At 41.6% G+C, this 22,730-nt stretch overlaps 1 protein-coding gene and 1 long non-coding RNA gene across 3 annotated transcripts in view; both read left to right on the plus strand.

The window, feature by feature from the left end:
• The window catches only part of LOC110060701 (uncharacterized), a 35,730-nt gene that overhangs the window by 11,748 nt on the left and 1,252 nt on the right, over window positions 1-22,730 (plus strand). Inside the window, exons 2-4 of one of the 2 annotated variants that reach the window (XM_089288388.1) lie at window positions 19,109-19,249; window positions 20,235-20,351; window positions 21,236-22,730. The exon at window positions 21,236-22,730 is cut by the window's right edge and continues 377 nt beyond it. In XM_089288388.1, coding sequence (XP_089144514.1) covers window positions 20,251-20,351; window positions 21,236-22,730 — 1,596 coding nt within the window. In that variant the 5' untranslated portion in view covers window positions 19,109-19,249; window positions 20,235-20,250. The remainder of the gene's footprint in view (window positions 1-19,108; window positions 19,250-20,234; window positions 20,352-21,235) is intronic. The other variant, XM_089288389.1, reaches the window with a different exon arrangement.
• On the plus strand, window positions 142-1,088 carry LOC149113514 (uncharacterized). Its single transcript, XR_016206853.1, has 2 exons — window positions 142-564; window positions 1,005-1,088. It is a non-coding gene; the product is annotated as an uncharacterized LOC149113514 (long non-coding RNA).

Here is a 22,730-nt window from a genome sequence, read left to right on the forward strand (position 1 = left end):
AACAATAGTTCTTATTCGAGCGCAAGTTGTGTATGTGTCAAAAATAACTTATTTTTATTTTATATTTCTCCAAAAACAGAGAAAAGCAAAACACTACACTTTAGAGAGAGTGTTATTTCGAGAAAAGTGTTGGTTTTGTTCGGATTCGCAGGGTTATAAATTAATTAGAATCAGCGGGATCCGGTTCAGCTGGATGCTTTTATAACGGCAGAAATTAACCTATCATTGCGGTTTCGGAAACGAAACTGTCGGACAAGCTGCTTTCATTTCCCCTGTGCTGTTTAACGGTCGAATTTCATCTTATCAGCTATATTTTTGAGAATCGTAGTGCTGTCCCGACTAAATATTGAAATGGTTTATTAGTATGGCGAAACAAACGTATTCTTGCGGTGAAAGTAGACGTGAGCTGGTAGCCTTATAAGCTGTAAGGAAGCAGGTCAGGGGAAACAGCAGAAGCGGTACACCATTAATTGTTGTGGAACTGCCAACAAGTGAGGTTGTATATCGACACTCGGCGAGAAGACAGTCCGTGAACATGCTACAGTTCAGTTCATCAATTTACAGGTAAAAAGAAATATTAATTTTGCCTTGTTAAGTGTTAAATGACTAGAATTAAAATAGTCCGGAATGAGTCCATGAACGTGTCAAATCTTTGTGGGTCAGTACTCGGGTCATTTATCATCCAAAAGTGCGCCATTTCTGTAATTTTCGAAAACGAACATGTTGCATTGAAAACCTAATCATTCCCTTCATAAAGCTAAAAAAATATCTTTAAGTGAAGAAAAACGTTTTGAGACCGATTACATGTAAATATATAAAGGAGATGGCGTATTCTGAGTAAGCAGTTTACAAATATTGAGTCGTTGAATGCTGAAATCCATACATGCAGTCCAAGATAAACACAGTGAACACGAAACAAACAGAGACTAAATCTCCGAAACGTTAAAAGATTTCAGAACATTGTTTTACAATATATTGACAGGTGTTGTTTCTTTAATTTCTAGGTCCATGAATCTTCCAAAAAGAGCTGTCTTGCTAACACCGTGACAGGGTGTTGTGTATCTTACAATAAATTTTGTTTGATATCATATATTTTTTAAACATCTGCCTCGTCTCACTCACTAAATTTCGTTTAAGGGCTATCTGACAAGTTCATAACAGGGAACGATTTAAGAGCTGTATAAATATGCCTCATACATCTTATGTATGGAAATTTCCATGTACCTTTACAGAGTAATGCAAAAAGGTACAGGGAGTGCGTGAAGGTACATGGAAATTTCCATGTACCTTAACATGTGTGGTGTAGGAAGGTACATGGAAATTTCCATGTACCTTCACATGAGTAGTGCAGAAAGGTACATGGAAATTTCCATGTACCTTAACATGTGTGGTGTAGGAAAGTACATGGAAATTTCCATGTACCTTAACTTGTGTGGTGTAGGAAGGTACATGGAAATTTCCATGTACCTTAACATGTGTGGTGTAGGAAGGTACATGGAAATTTCCGTGTACCTTAACATGTGTAGTGCAGGAAGGTACATGGAAATTTCCATGTACTTTAACATGTGTAGTACAGGAAGGTACATGGAAATTTCCATGTACCGTAGCATGTGTAATGCAATTTTTCTTTTTACCTGCGTTTGAAAGAAATCATGCTTTTTGAGGTAAATTTTACCATAGGAAGTGACTTTGTTGCAAAATTTAACTTCTTCTTTAGAAATCTTGCCAGCCTTACTGTTACCGGCGACCTTTCGCTCGATAAATAGACTCCAAATTCATCCAAAATGATCCAAAGGACAATCAACAATTACATAGCTGGCAGAATTACAGATTCTTTAATCTCCTCAGTAAGATAGAACCGTAAAACTAGAAAGTAATACATGACGAAATTCCATGAGAAACTGAACCGTTCGCGAGTACATGTGCAAGCCAAAATACAAGAAAATCTTACGACAATACAATAAATCAGAGCGAAAACGAGTTACAAATACCTTTGTCCAGCGACGAAGCGCACTGAACTGGTCTTAAATCTTAAAGGATCCAAGGAAAAAATGATCTAATTTGTCACAAACGAGCAAGATAACTTCGATTGCCTTACATCTGGCGTTAGCAAGCACACGTGTTTTGTCGAGCGCGCGCTAAGAACCTTGGGAATTTACCCAAGGGTCTTTTCGGCTTAACGTTAGTTACATGGCTCCCCAACAGTGGGAATCCACTGTTCAATACCTACAGAAAGTCTCACTAAAGAAAATATTCTTGTCAAATCCGGTCAGAAAGGGTCACATGACAAAGTCCTTAATAGTCCTTAATATCTTTCTTGGCACTAAGCCTCTGATTTGGCAGGCTCCTCGACGGGGAATTCCCGGTCTTGAGGTAAAATCAGCACCAACTTGTGAACTGGTCTTTCCAGGCGCTGAATTTCGTGTATTCTTCTTCCATGATTGTCGAGAAGTCGAGTTCCGATGGCTAAGACGACCTTTCGAACAAAACCATCCTCACTCGGTAGGGTCTGCTCAACTCGTGCTAACTTCCACTCGTTTCTTGGGAGATGATCATCTTTCACCACAACTATGTCACCAATCGCTAGGTTTTTTCGCGGTTTGGTCCACTTCTGGCGTACTTGTAGTGTGTGTAGAAATTCTCTTCTCCATCTATTCCAAAATTCATTTGCGAGATGTTGTACCCTTCTCCATCTCTTCCTTGAGTAGAGGTCGTCTCTTAAAAACACACCTGGTGGAGGCATTAGCACTTCAACCTTCATTGTGAGGAGGTGATTCGGTGTTAAAGGTTCTGGAGCACCTGGGGACATCACGTTGTTCACGGTGAGTGGTCTCGAATTCACTATGTTCTGCACTTCTTTCATTAGTGTGCGAAAGCTTTCATCATCCAACTGAGTTCCAGACTCTTGAAGCAGCACTGCGAGAACATTTCGCACAGTCCTTATTTGTCGTTCCCAACTTCCGCCCATATGGCTTGCCGAAGGAACATTCATCTGCATCTCGATCTAGTCGCAATTCTCCTTTAGTAAGTGACTGCTTACTTTCTCACGATCCATCTCACGTAGGGCATCTGCTAGTTCTCGCTTGGCTCCAACAAAGTTTGTGCCGCGGTCAGACCTGATCTGGCGAACGGGACCACGCTCAGCTAGGAAACGACGAAGTGCATTTATGTAGGAATCGGTCTCTAGCGTGTTCGAGGTTTCGATGTGGACTGCCCGTGAAGACGTACAGGTAAATATCACTCCATATCGCTTAACGTCCTTACGACCGTCCTTAATGTAGAAAGGACCAAAATAATCTACCGCACTGTAAGTGAAGGGAGAAACGGCCTCTGTTCTATCCTTAGGCAGGTCTGCCATCTTCTGATCTTGAGTGGGTGCTCTAAATCTTCTGTAAATTGTGCACTTTGAGACGAAACATCCTACTGCCGATGTACCACCAATTACCCAGTATCCACGCTGGCGGAGCTCGTTAAGGGTCATCCCACTTCCCTGATGTTTAATGGCATGGTGGCAATATTGTATTATCAACTCGGTGATGCGAGATCTTCTTGGCAATATGACTGGGTGTTTGACACCTTCTGGTATGTTAGCTCTTCTGAGGCGACCGCCAACTCGCAGGATTCCATCGGCATCTAGAAAGGGGTCAAGGCGATACATACAGCTGGTCTTCTTCAAACTTATGTCGCGCTGTTTTACAGCTTCTCTACCTAGGAATTCTCCAGCATTCAGGGAACGCAATATTCTGATTTCTTCCATAAAGTGTTCATGTTGCAGGCTGCGCATGATTTCCGTCTCTGCCTGGGCTAAGTCATCTACCCTTGGTTTCCGATGTTGGAGGTTGGGGACTTCTCTCAATTTGTCTTCACGAACTTGTGGGTCCTTCTTGATCTTTCTTTCCTTTAGATGCTTCTTTAGTAGTAAACATAATGCTACTGCATTCTTGGCTCTAAACCAGTCAGAGAAGCTATCCAATCTGCTTATTTCAAAGTGGTCAGGAAATCTCTTCAAGGTCTGGGTAACAAGGACGGAGACCCTTTTCACTTCTGGGTCCTGTGAGTCAAGGGGACCAGGCTTGTAACATGCTTGTACTGAGTGAATGTTTGAATTCCAAAGGAATTTCGGGCCCTTCAGCCAACGTGAATCGTGTACAAGTTGCTGAGCTGTGAGGCTACGTGAGGCAGCATCAGCTGGGTTAGAGTCAGTCCCCACGTAATGCCATTGGTCAGGTTTTGTACGGTTGTGTATTTCTTGTACGCGGTTGGCTACAAAGGTGTGAAAACGCCTTGCTTCGTTGTTTATGTATCCTATCACTACCTGGCTATCGGTCCAAAACAGTTCGATGACATCTTTGTAGTCTAACTCTTGTTTGAGGCACTGGCTGACCTTGGTGGAAACTACTGCGGCAGTTAGCTCAAGTCGAGGGATGGTAATTGACTTCAAGGGTGCTACTCGAGCCTTGCCCATGACAAATGAAACATGTGACTGGTCCTGTTGGTTCACCAAGCGAAGGTAGCTACACTGACCATATCCGTTTTGGCTCGCATCGGAAAAGTGATGCAACTCAACACTCTTTACTTCTCCAAAGCCTTTAGGCTTGAAACATCTTGAGATTTCCAGTTCCTCTAAGATATGCAGTTCGTTTCTCCACCTTTCCCATCTAGGTCGTAGATTTTCGGGGATTGGATCGTCCCAGTCCACATTTCCACGACAGAGTTCCTGAAGGATTTGTTTTCCAACCAGGATAAGAGGGGCTGCGAATCCAAGAGGATCATACACTGAACATACAGTGGAGAGTACTCCTCTTCTGGTTAATGGTCGATCTTGAAGGACGATGCGGAATCTGAAACAATCAGTCTCTATACACCACATGATGCCCAACGTGCGTTCAATGGGTAGCTGGTCAAACTTCAGGTCTAGATCTTGAAGTCCAGTGGCTCTATCTTCAGGAGGGATTGCCCCGAGTACTTCCTTGGTGTTGCTGACAAACTTGTGTAGGCGGATACTAGCCTTGGCGCACATGGCTTGACTTTTCTGGATTAGGCTTGTAGTGGCGGAGATTGTACTGAGCGACTTCAAGCCATCATCGACATAGAAGTTTCGCCGTACGAAGTCGGCAGCTTCAGCTCCAAATTCTTTTTCCCCATCATTTGCTGCTTGCTTGAATCCAAAATTGGCACATCCAGGTGAAGAAGCGGCTCCAAATAAATGGACTTTCATCCTGTACTCAATGGGTGCTGCATTTAGATCACTGTTCTCCCACCAGAAAAATCTCAGGAAATCTCTGTCCTCCTCATTCACGAAGAATTGATGAAACATAGACTCAACATCGCAGGAGAATGCTATGGCTTCTCGGCGGAACCTACACAGAACGCCAACCAAACTGTTCGTGAGATCCGGTCCCTGTAGCAGGTTTTGGTTCAGGGAAGTTCCGGCATACCGTGCACTGCAATCAAATACGACGCGAATCTTACCCGATTTTTTGGGGTGATATATACCGTGGTGTGGTACATAGTTGACTCTGCCCATTTTGCTAGCAACGTCACCTTCACATCTTTCAGCACAATCCTTTAAAACTCCTTCCATGAACTTCACATAATCTTTGTAATAGCCTGGGTCTCTTTTAAAGCGTTCCTTCAGAAGGAAGACGCGTTTAAGGGCTAGGGAACGGTTGTTTGGGAGCTCGACTTCTTCTGAGCGTAGGGGTAGTGGCATCTCATAGTGTCTATCTTCTCGCTTGTGGATTCCTTCACCAAGGATGTTAAGGAACTTCTGATCTTCAACAGACAACGATCGCTCATTCTCGACTCCACATCTCTCTTGAAAATCTAACTCAAACATCTCGTTTACTTGGGCAGGATTGAAGACTTCCTTAACACAAGATTTCAGGGCAAATGTTGCACCATAACGGGGCCTGGCGCATTCATCAGTGCTGGTCAGTTCTCTTGTAATGATCTTGTTAGTCCAAACGTCATAATTTTCATGTGAATCAGATGGAGGGGAAAGGCATACCCTGCCAATGATGCCCCAACCAAGAGCAGTTCTTACTCCATATGGATCATTGTCAGAACCAGGTATTATGTCTCGCGGTTTTATGGCTCTTGGACAATTTGTTCCGATCAGCAAACCAACTTCTAAATCGTTCCTGTATGGCATCAGTTCACTTGCGATAGGTTTCAAGTGTTCCCAACACATAGCCACCTCAGGCTTGGGAATCTGTGAGCTCTTGAAAGGGATCGTCTGTCTCGTGAACGCCTGTGGTAAAGGAATGCTATTTTGGTGCTTCATATCCATCACGGTAACGCCTTTGACCTTGTGACTTTCGATCACTTCATTTTCTTCATGCAGGGTGGATAATAGCAGGTGACTCTTAACACCTTCAAGTCCAAGCTCCTGTCTCAACTTCTCAGTAATGAACGTGGCATTGGACTGGCAGTCAATGAGAGCATACGTCATTTGTTTGTTTTCGGGGTTTTCACAGCTAGATACCCATACTGGAATAATCAAACTTTGGTCTTGTCCAGATTCCTGACCTTCAACTCCACACACTCTCGTACACTTGGCAGATGCTGGTTCAGATGTTGGTACAAGTAATGGCTCGGATACTGGTTTCAAAGTTTGTTCTGTTTGGACTGGCTTGTCTGGTTGCTGTTCTCTATGTAGGCATGTGGGATGCTGTCGTTTGCATGATGCACACTTCAATTTTGCTGTACACTTATTTTCCTTAGCCATATGGCCATGCTCTAGGCACCTCAGGCAGAATCCCTTCTTGATAAGAAATGACAATCTTTCCTGTAGAGGAATCTTCAAAAGTTCTTGGCAAGCGTTCAAGTTGTGGGGCCTCTTGCACCATGCACATGGTTTGCTGTTATTTTTCTTTGGAGTAACTGAAGGTTCTCTAACATCCGTTAACAGTGAATTGAATTGGGAATATCTTCCATGACCAGGATCTCTCTTACGGTTCTTGTTTTTGTCCTCTCTTTCTTGTTTAATGACTTCTGCACTGGAAAGTACGGGTAGACACTGTATATCGGCTATCTCGGTGACAAAGGTGACAAATGCTGAGAAAGGAGGAAACTTGTTGTCTCCATGTTTTTGTTGATAGTCACGAACCTTACTTCCCCATTTGGGATGGGCCCAACCAGGAAGGATCTTAACTAGTTTCTTGTTGTCACTTTCTTTATTCAATGTTTGAAGATCCTCGATTGAATGCATTGCCAGTTGGCACGTTCGTAAGAAGTCAGCAAATTCCCTCAAGACAGTTCCATCCCTTGGGTTGATCCTCTGCCAATTTTCTAACCTCCTTCAAAAGGCATCAGCAACGACAGATGGATGGCCAAATCGTTTCTCTAATATGTTCTTTGCTGTTTGATATGCATCAGGTGATGACAAGAACTGATAACCTTCCACAACTTTCCTTGGAGCTCCAGACAGGTATTGAAGCAAATAGAGAATCTTTTCACTGGGATTGATAGCTCTCTTCTCTATTACAGTTTCAAATGCACTTTTCCAAGTTGGCCAATCCAATGGGTTACCGGTGAAAACTGAAAGATTTGGTGGCGGCATTCGAGCGGCTTGAAAACTTTCCGTGATTGCTTCCGTAATGCTGCGTGAATTAACTGCTGAATTAAGTGGGGTGGAGAATGTCGGCATCGTTGATTGGGCATGTAGTGGAGAAAAGGGTGTGGCTGATGGCCTGAGTACAGATGGTATTACTCCGGGAATTCCGTGTGCAACAGGAGTTGAGGCTGTAAGAGGAATGGTGCTTACATTAGCAACGGAAGTGTTCTGCTGGTGATCCATCGAATTAATTGACGTAGCATTTGTGGGAGCTGTAGTAGTGGGAAGTGCCGTTACATATCGACGTATATGATCTTCCTTATCAATTTCGCAAGGGATGTCATCCAAGCAATCGGACATGGGTTTCTCATCATTTTTTTCTTTTTCAATCTTGGCCAGGGCAGCAGCTTCAGCTTCAGCTCTTTCATAATCTTTCTTCTTCTGCATTTCTTCTATTTCACACTCCTTCATTTTTAATTCCACCTTCTTCTGCATTTCCAGCTTAGCGTACTGCCATTCTACTTTCCTCTTTGCTGCTTCGGCTACGGCCTTTGCTCTTATCTCAGAGGGATTTGAGCTCCTCGTTTCTCTTGACAATGATGATCTAGTTGACGATCTACTTGCGCGAGAATTTATCTCATCCCTTTCTAGTATGAAAATCCGTTCACCAGCATTTGTTCTTAGTTGCACTGCCCGCTTTAGAAGATCAGACGATTCACCACAGAGTTGCTGTAGTTCTTGTTCTGATAAAAAGGGTGCGTACCCAGATCGTGCTATTTCGAATGCCTGTCGACTTTCTTCTAATTCAGTCCTAAGCTGGCGAAGTTCATCAACATCACTTGCATCTATCCATAACATGTCGACTTTGTCAACACAGTTCCTTAATTTGACTAAGGTATCTTCATAACTCTTCTTCTTAAATGGCAACTGATACTCAAAACCCTTTTGTGTAAGAGTACGTTTCCTACCTTCCGGTTCACCAGTCGGCGGTTGGATATCCTGCATATCCCCTGTATCCTTTCTTTCATCTTCATTCGGTTTGTTTATTTGCGCCGACGGCGAACCACTCATCTTGAGAAGATCCACGATCCAATATCCGCGTGTCCAGTCCACGGGGTCGCAACCAAAGTTTTACTGTTACCGGCGACCTTTCGCTCGATAAATAGACTCCAAATTCATCCAAAATGATCCAAAGGACAATCAACAATTACATAGCTGGCAGAATTACAGATTCTTTAATCTCCTCAGTAAGATAGAACCGTAAAACTAGAAAGTAATACATGACGAAATTCCATGAGAAACTGAACCGTTCGCGAGTACATGTGCAAGCCAAAATACAAGAAAATCTTACGACAATACAATAAATCAGAGCGAACGAGTTACAAATACCTTTGTCCAGCGACGAAGGGCACTGAACTGGTCTTAAATCTTAAAGGATCCAAGGAAAAAATGATCTAATTTGTCACAAACGAGCAAGATAACTTCGATTGCCTTACATCTGGCGTTAGCAAGCACACGTGTTTTGTCGAGCGCGCGCTAAGAACCTTGGGAATTTACCCAAGCGTCTTTTCGGCTTAACGTTAGTTACACTTACTTCGCTTTTGACCGCACCTGGTAAAAATTTCACTGAAGTGGCTGATTATTGCCAAAAAATCGGTGTTTTAGAATATCCCATTTGCTTTTAGAACGTGTTACAAGTTGTTTGATGCTTCAAGGGTTAGGGTGGCCGAACACAGTTTTCGCGCGCTTTTGCTGATGCGATTCAGCGCGCGCACAAGGATTGCAAAACACAAACATGCCGTCAATAGAACGATCATTTTATTTACACAACACCCGCGCTATCTGTGCTATTTTTCTCTATAATTGAACGCAGTGTATTGGTTTTAATCTTTTGTTACAAACATGTTAGAAAAGGTAACGATGCAAGAAACCCAGCAATCCTCGACTTTTTCGTTGTTACCGAAAGAACCCAGTTAAATGCAGCGTATGCGTAGCAAGTCAAAAAATTGCGATTGAGTGAAAAATTGCTTTCTCGGAAATACGCCTATTTCTCCAGAACCACTCATTAAAATTTCACGAAATTTGGCACGAAAATACTTTAGGAAATAAGTAACTGGAGTATTGAAAAAAATTGAACTTTAACAAAAGAAATTCTAGATATTCCAGTAAACCTTCAACCAATTTAAGTAATCTTGAACTTATTTTTTAACTAATTAGACCTATAAAACATATTTTTAATTACTAACTACATATATTTTATAAAATATTAGTATTTTATATTTTACATTTGTATTTATGTTAGTGTCCCCAATTAGATATCTTCAGCTAAATACTCCGACACTCAAATAAAGTTTATGTATGTATGTATGTATGTAAGGGATAATTAAAGATCTCTCTGTTAAATTATTATCAAAATGGTGTTGTGAGTAGCGTTACAAGCTTGATGTATGCAAATTATAAAAAAAATCTAATGACTAGATTTTCTACAAGTAAACTGAACCGATTTTAAAGGCCCGTTTATATTTATTCATGTTGCCTTGGCAACAGTACAAACGGCAGCTTAACTATCAAAAAACCAACGTTTGTGTTGTTAACTTGCTTGCTGCCATTTTTGGCGACCGAGGGTTAAAGGGTTTTAGAGAAAAAGGTGAATAAAACACAAGTATCAAAAACTGTGTTCAGCCACCTTAATTCACACGGGCAGTTTATTTTCGGAAAGCAAAGCTTGAGTTTGTTTCGAGGCAACACGGCTTTCCAAGGAAACCGAAGGTGTAATTTCTCACATTTTCTAGACATGGTCAAAACTGGACTGTTATTTACTTCGTTTTCCTTAAAGTGAACTGCTAACTATGAAAATCGTGAGTTGAATCTACCATTTGGACTGAATGAAATATACACGATATGAACAGTCCACTTCAGGCGGTGTGAATTTTTTGATAATTATTATTTTAATTTCTTAAATTTCTATTTCTAGTTTAGTTATGTATTTGATTATTCTTTTAATTCACTTTTAATTTTTTTTTTTATTTCTATTTTTTGAATTTCTTTTTTTTTTTTTATTTTGTTTGTTTTTTTTTATTTTTTTCATTTTTTATTTTTTTCATTTTTTATTAGACTCCGCACTCCTCGTTTTCGGAACAGCCGTCTGAAAGCACTGGGTGATAATGCTGTCCGGTGACGTCACGAGTCAAATGTGGTAATTTATGCAATTTTATTTCAGGCCTTCATTTATACAGCGGTTATTTACGGTGGCCCAAAGGGGCAAAACAAAACTCAATAGCTGGTTTTCACATGACGTCACTAAAATTCGAACTACCAAACCATTGATCTTCCTGAGATTTTACTTAAATGATGCATAAGAGCAGCTGAAAACTAATATTCATACAAATTTTCGCTCCGAATGGGTTCTTGGTTTTATGATACACTACGCTTGAATTTCTAAGCTTTTGCGTGACGCGGCATTTACATGGCGGCCTAGAGAGCTGTCATGATGGTTAAAAAAGTGACTTATTGCGGAAAACTTGGCTATGTGAACAGTTCATGTCTTAGAAGAAGTATTATTTTAATGTTTTAGAGTTCCTCGAGGGATAAATTTACGCTTTTGTAGCAAAACTCAGTGACAGATGTTTCTATTGGTTTCCGGCCGCCATGTTGGTGTCCATACGGATGGGCACCAACATGGCGTCTCCATACAAATCTCTATAACTTTGGGTAAAAAATTTCTCCGCATATCTCGCGTAAGAAAAATTGCTGTGACCAGAATTTTGGCGAGAGTCTTTGCATATTTACCTTCTTTCATTTCCCAGATTCTGGACTTGATCAATTGACCGGTTTTGTTTTTTATTTTGATCTATTTTGAATTGCGTGACACTGAAAACCAGCAATTTCCCTGCTGAAACACAACAATCTTTTGGAGTACACAACAATCTTTTGGAGAACACAACAATCGTTTCGAGAACACCACAATCTTTTTCAGAACACAACGAAACTTCCTGATACACAACAATCTTTTTCGAAACACAATAAAATTTTCTGATACACAAACGCAAACTAAAACACAACAAAATTAATTGAAACACGACAAAATTTCAAAGTACTGGTAACTAACCCTGATGCTGAAAGCGACCGGAACCTGGGACTAGCTCCGGTCAACGTCACTGAAAGGCGCCATTTTTGTACCGTTCATGTGGTGGATTTGATCTGAAATGGCTTCTTCAGGTTCAATAAGCTATAATCCAGTGGAGGAAAATATAATTTCATATTACTTTTCAAGAGGATATACGTATGAAGTCATCACTGAATTTTTAGCTAAGTTTCACGGCTTTACGATGTGTGTCGAACATTGAAAAATAGGTTGAAGCAATTGAACTTAAGGAGAAGATTGCCATCTTTTGATATGGACGTTGTCCGGGAACAAATCATGAATGAGCTTAGTGGCCCAGGCTGCCAAGGTGGATATAGAAGTATGTGGCATACCCTACGACTAAAAAATATTCAAGTCCCTAGACATGTTGTAGCTGACCTTATGAGGGAAATGGATCCAGAAGGATGTGAGCAGAGAAGGGCAAAGAGCCTTAAAAGAAGAAGTTACTTCTCATCTGGTCCAAACTACACATGGCACGTCGACGGATACGACAAATTAAAACCTTATGGGTTTCCAATACATGGATGTATCGATGGCTGGAGTCGAAAAATAATTGGCTAACGATGAGATCATCCCACTGTCCAAATTTGGTGAGAATCGAAAGTAACGCCAATTTTCTGTCACGCTTTCAATCTGTGGTTACTGGAGCAACCAAAATTGGTCCCGTGGTAGGGATAGATTGAGCTTTCGTCCGTAAGTTTTCACATTAACTGTAACGCTCACATCTGACACGAAAATGTAGCCGAGAATTAGCTACTGCTACTAACAATTTAATTTCAAAAACGAGAATGGGAGGTTCACGCAAGCTTCGAGCCAACTAACCTTCAAATATAACTACATCTGCCCGTTCATTACAATTTAAATTCGTCGTAAATTAGGCGCTTATGTGGCTTTTTAAATGGCCTCTTGTCATCCTCCGCAATTAACATGTCATTGCGTCAAATTCGGGATTCTTATTTTCATTTAACCTATTTTAGTTTTCCACTTATATTTTTTATTTATTATTACCTTATAAACGATTTGAATTTTTTTTTTTGGATTTTTTTTTTCTTTAGAACTTTGGTTTTTTTTGGTGATTCGTGATCCGGTCGGTGATCCGGTCCGTGATCCGATCCGTGATCCGGTCCAGTCCGATCCATGTTTTGTCGACGCCGTGTTTGACGTCCACCAAAACTTAGGTTTTGTGAATTCGTTTTTGCGCTGAAGGTCGCTTGTCATTGATAACCGATGTAAAGCAAACATTGGCGAAATAATAACGACTATGCTTTCGTTGGAAAACGGCTGTGCTGCTTTGAAAGTTCAATTGCCACGAGTGGAGCCATCCGATATATTAAGGAACTTCCATATCCCGTAGGCAAGTTTACGAATACATCGCTTCCGCTAGAAAATTCTGAAAGTGCCTTTTCTTGTTGTGGATTAAGTTTTGGAACCCCAAATGTCGAGCATACACCAGAAACGGCTTTAGGTCTTGTTGCGTTAGCTCGCGATTTTCTTCCGCCATCTTGAACGCGCGAAGTTTGGCAATAAAATTATTCTGAATTATTCGAGTCGGGCGAATAAATTAACACGGCAACCAATCAGAAGCACTACCAGGTTTTTGGGTAGTGACGTAACCGGACAGCATTATCGTCCAGTGCTTTCAGACATCTCTCTCCCCGATTGGCTAAGGAGTTTTAGCAATGACGACGGCGACGCCGAGGACGACGGTGTAAAAAAAAGTATTTATATTTTACCCTCGAATGTCGCAACTGTGTAGATCTGTTCAATACCCCTATCAGTCTAAACAGCTGCTCGGGCTTAATATGTAATTAGCCATTACGGAACACGTTCTCCAAAAATACGTACGACTTTGTCATTTCACGTTGTTGTTTTGCAGAGGACGGCAAAGAAATTTACAAAGATTCAAAACGCGCGCGGAGAACCATTGTTCTGCTCATTAAACCTTTTGTTTGGTGACGTTCCCTTTGCCGTCGCCGTCTTGGTTTGCTAAAACTCCCTACTTAGCGAGCGGAGGAGGCGGCTGAAATACAGGCTGCTGTTGTTACTGTTGAGGTAATACTTATCACCTTGGTAACAAAAGAAGTAAGGCAGTCACGCAAATGTCAGTCTCGTATTTCGCAAACTACATGAAATCTGTAATTTGCGAGACGGGGCACTTGTGACCTTTCGGCTTGAGCTTGCTGTTTTAAAACCATCACTGCATCGAATTGTGTCTACGAAAAGTGTTAAAGAATCGGAAGAAATAAGTTACATATCGTCACAACCTTCGAAGAGCTCGTTTCGCAAAATACAGACCTTCGAATTTACAAATTCTACCCTTCCGCTGTTTTATTCCTTGTTTAGGTTATCGCATGGAGGAATCTGACTGTTGTGATACTTCATATGTTCATTTCAGGACAGGTTTATTCCTTTCGTTTCGTTTCGTTTCGTTTTGTTTCGCAAAATACAGTGAGCCGTCTTTATTCTCAGCGCGGTCTGCGTTTTGTACCTAGCCTGTAGTCTGCAGTGTGCAGTTGTATTTTGTACCTAGTCTGCATTTTGTACCCGTTCTGCAGTCTGCAGTCTGCATTTTGTACCGACTGATTGGGGTAGCATGCGATAATACCGATTCGATTTTCTCCCAAGGCGCCATTTCATGCTTTGTTTATCCAGCACCAATCGGAATCTGCTCTAACAAGAACGTACGGATCATCTGGGGGCATAGCCGGTAGAAACTCACCTTTAACTTCCTCACATTTCCCCAAATTCTTCCCTTTTCTTTTCCTTTCTCCGCCATTTTGAATTCTCAGGTGGGTTACCGCTGCACACACGTTTCCCGTTCCCCGTTCCCCGTTCCCCGTTCCCCGTTCCCCGTTCCCCGTTCCCCGTTCCCCGTTCCCCGTTCCCCGTTCCCCGTTCCTCGTTCCTCGTTCTCCGTTCCTCGTTCTCCGTTCCCCGTTCTCCGTTCCCCGTTCTCCGTTCCCCGTCCCCCGTCCCCCGTCCCCCGTCCCCCGTCCCCCGTCCCCCGTACCCCGTACCCCGTACCCCGTACCCCGTACCCCGTACCCCGTACCCCGTACCCCGTCCCCCGTCCCCCGTACCCCTTCCCCCTTCCCCGTTCTCGCACCGATCCGTTCCCAGTAACATCCATCGCCAGTGAAGAAAGTTGCCTGATGCAATTGCCGGTTTTCAGCTAGTGTCACGTCATTCAAAATAGATCAAAATAAAAATCAAAACCGTGCCATAGATAAAGTCCAGAATCTGGGAAGTGAAAGAAGGTGAATATGCAAAGACTCTCGCCAAGATTTTGGTCACAGCAATTTTTCTTATGCAAGATATGCGGAGAAATTTTTACCCAAATTTGGAGAGATTTGTATGGAGACGCCATGCTGGTGCCCATCCGTATGGGTACCAACATGGCGGCCCGAAACCAACAGAAACATCTGTCACGGAGTTTTGCTACAAAAGCATGAATTTATCCCTCGAGGAACTCTAAAACATTAAAATAATACTTTTTCTGAGACATGAACTGTTCAGATAGCCAAGTTCCCCGAAATAAGTCACTCTTTTAACTATCATGACAGCTCTGTAGGCCGTCAGGTAAATGCCGCGTCGCGCGAAAGCTTAGAAATTCAAGCGTCGTGTATCACAAAACCAAGATTCCATTCGGAGCGAAAATTTGTATGAATATCAGTTTTCAGCTGCTCTTATACATCATTAAGGTTACAGTGAACCTTCGGGTCGGCAATTTTCTTCAAATTTGGAGTTTTGGGTCAAAGTAGTGGTCGAGGAATAATCTCTAATTTCTGAAAAAAAAAATTGAAAAAGGCTAAATATTGGCGGAGAAATGGCGGTTTTAGGTTTTCGCCGGAAGTAAAAGTTTACCTTTTGATTGACAGCCCTATGGCGCGTATGCAATCAACCGAGACGATTTTCGCGCGAATTACCTGTATGGATGTCACGAATTGACTACTCAGTTGTTCAGCATTGTTGTTCTGACTACCCAGCATTTTTGGTATTAGGTGTAACTCTATTAAGTTATAAGTAAACATAGACCACATTAAAAACATGGACTAGTTCGAAAAAGCGAAAACAGCGAAGAACGAATGAAAATACATCAATGAGTGAAGAAGCGAAAGTTGGCCACGCGGATGAAGCTATAGCTATCGTCTAAGGCGGGCAAAATATTCGTATTAAGAGAAAAGAAAGGTTCTGTAAAAATTTCGGAACTTGACAGCAATAACAGGGATGTTGACAGGGACTCTTCTGATGAGTCCGATATCGACGAATCGTCGGACTCGCGATCATTGAGACCATTTGAAATATTATTCATACAGAGTTGACCACACACAGTTGCTCTCCGCGCTTTCTTTTGTCTGTTTTCTTCGCTCAGCCACTCTAGCGTTCGTATCCTTTTTAGTCTTCCCCATTTTGCCAGGCCAGCTTCAAGAAAAACCGAGCTACAGAAAAATTATCTTTCCGCCTTCGGTTAGGTTAACGGTGGTAAACTTTCCCTGCACTGATTGGCTCGGTGATCTGAGAACCCAGTTAAAGGCGTTTGTGGGCGGAGTTTGTTTGCGAAGCAGAAGATTTTTCTTAGCGCTGTTTTCTCGAATACATTTTTTCTCTTGAAGCAGACACTTTAAAGAGTTATAACTCAAAGGGAATTTGTTCAATTGCCCTCAAATTTGGACAGTAGCTTGTTTAACATATAACCTACAAAAGCGTGTCTGGGAATTGTTAATTTCGAAATACTTTTTCTTCGAGAGTAATTTTTGTTCAATCACTCCACATTTTTTTAATCCTATTTCGAAAATGTTCTGTAACTTTTTACTACAACTGAATATGCCAAAACGCAGACACGTTTTTAAAGCGCTTTGGGCCCTGAAACCGAGGAAAAAATTAAATTGGCGAAAAACGAAATTCGTTTTGACTTGTAACTTTCGAAAGGTGATTCGGGCGCTCGCATTTAATGGTTGTGAAAAATTCGACAATTCATTTTGTAGGTCTAGTAAGCGCTACAGAAGTCACAGTTTGAATGCACAAGTTTAATTATACTGGGCGTAAACACGAGAGAAACAGAAGTGATCGTGGGTGTGTGATGCATGTGTGTGTGTGTGATGTGATTCAACTGAAAAATAAACGAGACAAAAATATTGAAGTACAAAATATAACGACACAAAAAACTGATAACGGAGCAAAATAAACTTACAGAACTGTGGCGACTCGAATTCTAGAATTAGTACTTCTGGGCTCACAACAGTGAAGCAGCTAAGGAAAAAACGCAGTAGAAACCAGTAGATGGAACTCTCAGCGCTAACAAGCACTGGCCAAAAATGAAAAACACAAAACTACGCATAATGAAGAACGCTTAAGTATTACAGAGTGGGTTGCATAATTCCCAGGGGTCACGGGAAAAATGTGACACCCAAAAGCAAAGAAAGTTCTAGTCGCTACACATTTTATTTCGAAATTGTTGGCGTAGTTTAATAGCCAGCTCTATAAGCTTTAATTTGATATTGGGGTTTAGGTATCCACAGCTTAAACTGCACGCGCTACATCCCTTGGACGCAAGACACCCCTGAAGGTATACTGTGACCTTAAAGTAAAATCTCAGGAAGATCAATAGTTTTGTAGTTTGAATTTTAGCGACGTCATGTGAAAACCGGCTATACCTTTCCTGTTAACTTGCATTGACGTCAGGACAGTTAAGTTTTTTCCCGCCTGCTGAATAACAGGTTGAAAAACATGTACTTCAACAAAACATGTTACATCGAGCTCAAATTGGTTTCTTACCAAATCATCGCACGTCGGATCACATTTTCACTCTAAGGACATTAGTGGACAAAAATGTCAGCCACAGTATCAATGATAAATTGTAAACCTGTTTTATTGGCTTCAAGAAAGCTTTTGATTCAGTCTGGCATGACGGTCAGTTTTACAAACTCTTACATTATAAGATTGGTGGAGAATTTTACGTTTTAATTAAAACCTGTATCCAAAGTGCGCTGTTAAAAGGACAGAATTTTAAGACTACCAGAAAGGCGTACGGAAAAGTTGTATTCTTTCGCCCATGTTATTCAGTTTGTACTTTTAAATGAAATACCTTTTTTACTAGACCAAGAAGACACAGATCCCATCACGTTACCTAACGGCTCAAATTTAAACTGCCGTATTTTGCTCTAATTAATCTGCAAAATTGTAGGCGGTCAGTGTAATCGGACAGTTGGCTGTAATCTGACACGTGTAATCGGACAGTCATGCAACCGAAAGTTACCCGATACGCGACCAATACCCGACAGATACGCAACCGATAGTTGACCAATAAGCCACCGACAAAATCGCGGACCACACATCTGCCGACACCAGCGGTGGACTCTCGCACATGATCGACTTTCGACCGAGTATGGTCGACTATCCTTTGTTAGTATCACCCAACTAGTGGACTAATGCAAATCCTGCATTTTGATTGGCTACGCTACTAGAGGACTATTAGCAATAGTCCTCGAGTAGCGAAATTGGCGCAATCGAGCGTGACGCTTTCTTTCATTTTATTCCCAAATAAATATTTCTTCAACTTGCATTTGCTAACTTTATTATTGCCTTTTCTGTCCGACTAGTTGGGTGATACTAAAACAATTAGACCCTTCGCCCTCAAGGGCCACGGGTCAATAGCCCATTCGGCCTCGCCTCATGGGCTATTGACCCGTAGCCCTTGCGGGCTACGGGTCTAATTGTTAATTATGTCGACTGGGAGTATCGGATGAGTATCGGTCGCTATAACGAACGAGGGACCTTACGCATACGGCGTCGGCGAGGACGACGTCAAGTAGAAAATTTGTTTCTATTTTACTTTGGAATTTCGCATTTATTTGGACCTATTCCGTGTGTCTGTCGGTATTAAAACTTGCCCCTGCTTAATATGCTACGAATGCGTTCAATTCCAAATAGAAATACGAAAAATTAGCCTTTGTGGTTCACGTTCTCCAGACAACGCAGAATTCGCCATTTCCAAATCCCCCATAATACACCTTGTTTGCTCCCCAAAATTCTGCATAACCTTTGTTTCTCATATCTCCTGGGTATTACAGTCGTCCCAAGGGAAACTGAAGACAACGCTTATGCAAAATTTTGGGGGGCAAACAAGGTGTATCATGAGGGATGTGGAAATGGCGAATTTGGTGATTTCACATTGCTGCTTTGTAGAGGACGGTAAAGAAATGTACCAAGAATTATAACGCGCGTGCACAGCTATTGCTTTTCTCATTAAACCTTTTGTTTTGTGACGGTCTCGTTACCGTTGCCGTCGTATTTTGCGTAAGGTCCCTAATATATCGGCCGATGTAACGATCGAGAAATCCTATAAGATATTTACTCCCTATTGTTATTTATTTAATTATTTTCATTTCTTTTTTTGAAAACGTCAGACGTAAAGACACTGAATCTTCTGTCAACAACAAGTTGTCCTATAAAAAGTTGCCCTGGACAATTCGCACATCCGTGTTGTCTCGCCTCCCGAGACAGGTTCGCAATCCACGTGTAAACGGTTGGTTGAAGTTTTCAAAGAAGTAAGTGTAAAGTTAGCTCAGCCAGGGATATTCGTGGGGAGAGTTGTCTCGGGCCCGGGACTATATAAACGAGCCCTAACCATACTGGTCCAAACTGTGTCCTCTACGTAGTTAAAGGAGCGGGAGTCGTGGAGGCCAGTAACAAACAGCGCCACACTGCAGATTAGCCATCGAGTGCTTAGAAATCTAGAAAAAATGCCGTCAAAGAAGCACAAAATAACGAGGTCGAGCTTCAAACAAATAAGGATCGAAAAGTACGTTACGCCATTGGCTAACTCTATCTTGAGAATAGGAGTCGTGTTTGGCCAGCCAACCATTTGAATCATCTTCGCCGGGACAACGCCGGATAATTTCCCGCGCAAAAAGGTCACGAGGGTCGCGTCAGTCGTGATCTCACAGGTCATCGCTCGCAAGCCACCCATTGTGAGCCCGCAATCTATGCATTCAGTCGCGCTCTCGACTTGGTGTTGGAATTTTTTTTCCTCGACTTCGTGTTTTTTATTGGACTTCGTGTTTATTTTCGACCTGGATTTTAAGTTGTTCTTTTTCTTTACATTCTCAAGTTCAATTTTCATCTCTGTCAACTTCATATTTAATTTTTTCGACCTCGAATTTTCGTTATTTTGATAGACTTTTTGGTATTTTCGACTTAGTATTTATACAATTGGACTGATTTACTCTTTTTGGAAGAATGTTTGTGTTTTCCACTTCATATTTTATCATGTGGATATTTTGCCCGTAACGAAACGCCATACTTTGATGTTTTGTTTTGACAATGGTTTCCCAGAAAAGCCTTGCTTGACCAATCAAGAGCTACAGCACTCATTTTCCACGGAATGCGTGATAAAACAAATTCAGTAAACCAATCAGAAACTAGAAGTACATTTTCCGAGATTGGAATTTAAATACGATGGCAAGATATATAGGATTCCATCCAATGGATGATTGGCTGTGTCCATCTACTTATTGCATTCTTTTCCCACAGATAAGCAGGTAAGAAGATGGCCATGTCCCCTTACAGGAGATGTAATTTGTACTCCTTCGGCTTGCTCTTTCTTCTAGTAATCTTGTCAATGGTTTTATTGAAGACCCATTTAAAAAGGTATGGTTGAAGTCGATTAATTATTTTGTCTGTTCGTATAACCTTACAACCGTGACTGTTTCCGCCTTATAATGTTAATAATGAACTTTAAGCAAACCAGAGCAGAACAATGGCTGCGCTCGTGGGTCATAGATCTTTGCATATTTCTTAGCCGTCCCGGTCAGCAAAACAACAACGTGAAAAGACCAAGTTCTGCGTAGTTTGGAGAACGCGAACGATAGTGGCTAATTTTTTGTATTTTAATTTGGTATTTTAGTGATAGGTGATACTATGTCTAAATTTATTTTTCAGTAGGCGTCGTCTTCGGGCGTTGCCGTCGTCATTGCTTAAGTTCCCTATTTCTCGGAGCGAAGGAAGGAGGAAAAAATGAGCACTGCTGTATACATCACGACTCATGATGCCTCCTTCCATTTTAAAGGGACATCATGGACTTCAATAACAAAATTGGACTTCGATCCAACAATCGAATTTGATTCAAAAGTCCATGGTGATTAAAAGTCTTACAGGGCGTTTTCTCAGTCGTCATTCTGTTTCGGTGGCACCCGTTTTTCTTGAGCCTTTTGTAATGGAGGCAAGGCATGGTGTGTTGAAGAGACTAAGACGGCTAACGTTTTTGCGGCAATCATGCCAGCAAAATACTTTGCTAGTACATCCCATTTAACCACGCACAAAGCATTACAAAACAGTGTTGTTTGTTTTGAGACGCAAGATCCCAATGTATCCATTTGGAAATGTAAACAGTTAACAGTCACATCGTCTATAATATACCTATAATATATATGCCTAGCACGTGACAAAGCGCAACGCGGATGATTAATGATTAAATGGTCGCAGATCTCGGTAAGAAAAATCACCAATTTAATGTTTAATTTATTTCTGTACAGCTGTGACCAAAACTCGTCTGAAGTCAATAGTTTGTTTAAAGAAAGCATCAAAACGGAACTGAATGAAATCCACCTGGAAATGCAAAAATTACTTATGCATAAACTAGCACCCTCAGCAAGATTGGTTCAGAAATTAGGAGAAATTGTTCATCGCCTGGACAACAAACGACAACCGAGTTTAACCAACGAAGTAGTCAGCAAAGATGGTAGCGTGGATGTGTGCCCAGAGGGGTACCAAGGGGGTAAATCTGGCTATCCTCTCTACGCCAAGAAGGGCTGGTACATCACCAACTGTACCAATGCTAAACCAATTCGTTCTGTGATAAGTATTTTAGTCAATACTGTGGCATATCCCAAGGAAGATGAGAACCACGTTGAGAATGTTTTAAAAGGGATTACCGAGACGTACCCAACAGTTCAGGTTCATTTGGCAACAAGAAGTACCGAGATGAAAAAGGTTGCCGAAAAGTATAAAAGCATTGATGTCGTTAGGCTGGACGATACAAAGCTAAGCAAAGCGTGGAACACACTTATAACAAGAACCTCAACTCCTTATGTACTCGTTGCGCGTGACATTTTCCACTTTACATGGCTCACCCAGCTTGAGCGGCAAATTCGTGTGGTGAGTCAGATACCAAATGTTGCAGTTGCAGGCGGAGCATACCGTAATGTCTCGGGTCACTGGAAAGCTGGCTGTGTGCAGACTAAGCTAAAGAATTACGTCCTGGAATACCAGGAAGGCTATTATCACTCAAAGAATGAGTGCATGTTCTGTGATTATCTGCAGGGTCCTTTCGTTACTAAAACAAGTTTGTTGAAGCTTGACGAGAACCTTCCAGATGAGGTTGTGTTCGAAGATTGGTTTTTAAGCGTTGTTCAAGATGGCGCCCTGATCATGGCATGTCCAGATGCTATGTATTTCACTAGAGATTACCATTCATATTCCAAAAGAACTGATAAGAAGGTGTGGACACCACTGGCTAAAAAGTGGGAGCTTAATCGGGTGTTACAACCCCAGGGAGTCAAACATTCCTTTACTTGTCAAGATATTGGTTTTACATGCAATGCCCAGAGCGGTTTACTCTCAGTTTGCTGTCAGGAACTCTATAAAGAAGCCGTGTCTTTTTTCCAAAAGTTTGCCGATGAGCACAATGTCAGATTCGAGCTGGATAGTGGTTCAGTATTAGGCGGTGTTAAGTTCAAAGGCCTTATTCCTTGGGACGTTGATGGCGATTTCTTCGTATTGTCCACAGATATCGAAATTTTTAACAAAAAAGAGACAATAGAACATTTCCGGAAAAATGGTTACAGCCTAACCGAGTATGAAACACCAATGCTTGACGGAAAAAAATACATGTATGACGGATATGTGAAAGTTAACTTCAACGGATTTTATATTGAAGTATTTGGCACGACTGTTATGTCAAACACTGTGTATCTTCCAACAGAACTGCAAAAGCATGAAACGTTCACCAAAGCAAGCATTCGGGGTAAC

This window comes from Orbicella faveolata, unplaced genomic scaffold (genome assembly GCF_042242905.1).
Source record: "Orbicella faveolata isolate gen_17 unplaced genomic scaffold, um_ofav_v1 contig_15, whole genome shotgun sequence".
In the NCBI taxonomy this organism is placed as follows: Eukaryota; Metazoa; Cnidaria; class Anthozoa; order Scleractinia; family Merulinidae; genus Orbicella; species Orbicella faveolata.